The sequence below is a fragment of the Lucilia cuprina genome, chromosome 6, assembly GCF_022045245.1.
Source record: "Lucilia cuprina isolate Lc7/37 chromosome 6, ASM2204524v1, whole genome shotgun sequence".
In the NCBI taxonomy this organism is placed as follows: domain Eukaryota; kingdom Metazoa; phylum Arthropoda; class Insecta; order Diptera; family Calliphoridae; genus Lucilia; species Lucilia cuprina.
Genome location: NC_060954.1, coordinates 2,277,786 through 2,280,816, shown reverse-complemented (window position 1 = coordinate 2,280,816; position 3,031 = coordinate 2,277,786). Strand labels below are relative to the sequence as shown.

The 3,031-nt window shown below is 27.6% G+C and overlaps 1 protein-coding gene across 3 annotated transcripts in view; it reads left to right on the top strand.

Moving 5' to 3' along the window:
• Positions 1-3,031, top strand: part of LOC111677383 (NAD kinase) — a 26,043-nt gene that overhangs the window by 13,563 nt on the left and 9,449 nt on the right. The window contains exon 1 of one of the 3 annotated variants that reach the window (XM_023438486.2): positions 640-1,094. The exons of the other annotated variants lie outside the window; for them this stretch is intronic. Within the exon in view, the coding sequence (XP_023294254.1) occupies positions 655-1,094 (440 nt within the window). The 5' untranslated portion in view covers positions 640-654. Of the gene's footprint in view, positions 1-639; positions 1,095-3,031 lie in introns of those variants that run through there. 3 annotated transcript variants of the gene reach the window in all.

Below are 3,031 nucleotides of genomic sequence, written 5' to 3'. Positions count from 1 at the left end.
CTGAAGAAGACACTTTTCTATACGAAAACTGTCTTCCTGAAGAAGACACTTTTCTATACGAAAACTGTCTTCCTGAAGAAGACACTTTTCTATACGAAAACTGTCTTCACCAAGAAGACACTTTTCTATACGAAAACTGTCTTCCTGAAGAATACACTTTTCTATAAGAAAACTGTCTTCCTGAAGAAGTCACTTTTTTATACGAAAACTGTCTTCTTGAAGAAGACACTTTTCATCACGAAAACTGTTTTCCCCAAAAAGACACTTTTCTTTACCAAACCTGTCTTGAAATTATGTTTAGTTTTAAAAATTATAAATAATTCAAACTATTGCATTTTTTATTTAAAACTTTGAATGTTATAGTTATTGTGTTTTAAAATTTGTGGCGTATTAAATCTAAATAAAATAGATTTAACCAGACATGATAATTATAATGAACCTTTGTAACCCTATTAACAAATAACGACTAAAGATCATTAATATATTTTTTTAATGCCAATAAAACCAATACAAACAAATAATAAAAAAATTGATTATATTGATTTAACAATAGATCAGCTGTTATTTAAATATATAAATACTATAAAATAGCAATATAGAAAACTAACAGCAAATAGTATATTTAAAAAAATTAACTAAACTAAACAAAATAAAATGGCTTGTGTATCAGATATTGATTTGGCCACTTTACATAAAACCCGCCTAGAAGAACGTTTAAATTATAAATTATCCTTTCAACAACCGCAACATCATCATCATCATTTGCAACATCACCACACCTACGATGGTTTTAGCACAATGACTCGCATGTGTTTGCAACGTAATGCCTCAAACAGTTATAATCCTCAACAGCAAAGTTCGCATCATCATCATCATTCTAATGGCAGCACAGAGTCCACAAAGGCTTCAAAACTAAAAGATTTAAATGGCAATTGCGTCATGGATAATTTAACAAATAAAATAAAACATTTAAATTTTATAAATAAACAGAAATTTCTATTAAATCGTGGTGATTCTTCGTCCAGTTTAGATGATGATGAGGATTTAAATTATTTCTCTTCGAGTACTAGAAGACGTCGATCGGGAACATGGCCGTAAGTGGTTATTTTAGTTTTTTTATTTTAATATGTTTAAAATAAAACACAATTTATCTATTGAAATAAATATTTCGAGTACATTTATGACTCAGCTATTTATTTTGCATTTGTTAGTACGTTGTTAGACTTGATAATTTTTTTTTTTTTTATTTTACGTTAAATGATTTAGCAAATATAAATTGTGAAAACATGTGAAATCTGGTACTTGTTTTGTTTTAGTTAGTAAATTAAATTTTTTAAATAATGTAACAATTTAATTGTATTTTTATATACTAATCATACTTATATGAAATGTATATAAAACACAGATCCTTCACATATAGAAAAGTATCGATCAGAAGATAATTTTTGTATAGAAATGTGTCTTCTTAAGACAGTTTTCGTATAGAAAAGTGTCTTCTTAAGACAGTTTTCGTATAGAAAAATGTCTTCTTAAGACAGTTTTCGTATAGAAAAGTGTCTTCTTAAGACCGTTTTCGTTTAGAAAAGTGTCTTCTTAAGACAGTTTTCGTATAGAAAAATGTCTTCTTAAGACAATTTTCGTATAGAAAAGTGTCTTCTTAAGACAGTTTTCGTTAAGAAAAGTGTCTTCTTACGACAGTTTTCGTGTAGAAAAGTGTCTTCTTAAGACAGTTTTCGTATAGAAAAGTGTCTTTTTAAGACAGTTTTCGTTAAGAAAAGTGTCTTCTTAAGACAGTTTTCGTTAAGAAAAGTGCCGCCTTAAGACAGTTTTCGTAAAGAAAAGTGTCTTCTTAAGACAGTTTTCGTTAAGAAAAGTGTCTTCTTAAGACAGTTTTCGTATAGAAAAGTTTCCTCTTAAGACAGTTTTCGTTAAGAAAAGTGTCTTTTTAAGACAGTTTTCATTAAGAAAAGTGTCTTCTTAAGACAGTTTTCATTAAGAAAAGTGTCTTCTTAAGACAGTTTTCGTATAGAAAAGTGTCTTCTTAAGACAGTTTTCGTATAGAAAAGTGTCTTCTTAAGACAGTTTTCGTTAAGAAAAGTGTCTTTCTAAGACAGTTTTTGTATAGAAAAGTGTCTTCTTAAGACAGTTTTCGTATAGAAAAGCGTCTTCTTAAGACAGTTTTCGTATAGAAAAGCGTCTTCTTAAGACAGTTTTCGTATAGAAAAGTGTCTTCTTAAGACAGTTTTCGTATAAAAAACTGTATTCTTAAGACAGTTTTCATATAGAAAAGTGTCTTCTTAAGACAGTTTTCAGATAGAAAAGTGTTTTGTTAAATTTCGATGGATAAAATAATTTAAGTTTTTTTAATTTCAAAAATACATTTATAATAATTCTATAAATAGAAGATTCATTTGTTGATTTTCAAAATCAAATGCTTTAATGGAATTTACCCAAAATGTGTAGCACGTGCTATAGATCTTGGCAATTAAACATAAATTGTTATTGATGACGAAGTGATGAAACATATTTTTATTATAAAAAGTTAAAAATGTTAATAAAAATTATAGAAAATTCATCAATACAAGGCGGCTAATACTGAACACTATACTATCGAGGAATTTTGAAAAAAGTATTGCATTTTTATATAAAATTAACTAACTAATTTAAAAAATTGATTTAATTAAGAAAATAATTTAAAAAAAATGTTTGTACATCTCCCCGACGGGGAATTGAACCCCGGTCTCCCGCGTGACAGGCGGGGATACTGACCACTATACTATCGAGGATGTTGAAATGATAAAATTTAACATTCAACTTAACAGTTGGCAAGCAACAAACATAATATTTCAGTTTAACATTTAGATTACAAATAAACTTATAATAAAAAGCTTTTTTCAAGAAAAAGCTTTATTTTTCTTATTATATACCATAGAAAAATAAATAGAAGTGTTACTGAGAGTAAGAAATATTACTCTCTCACATGTACAGGTTCTGTGTGAATTTAATACAATTGTATGAGTATTTTTATTTT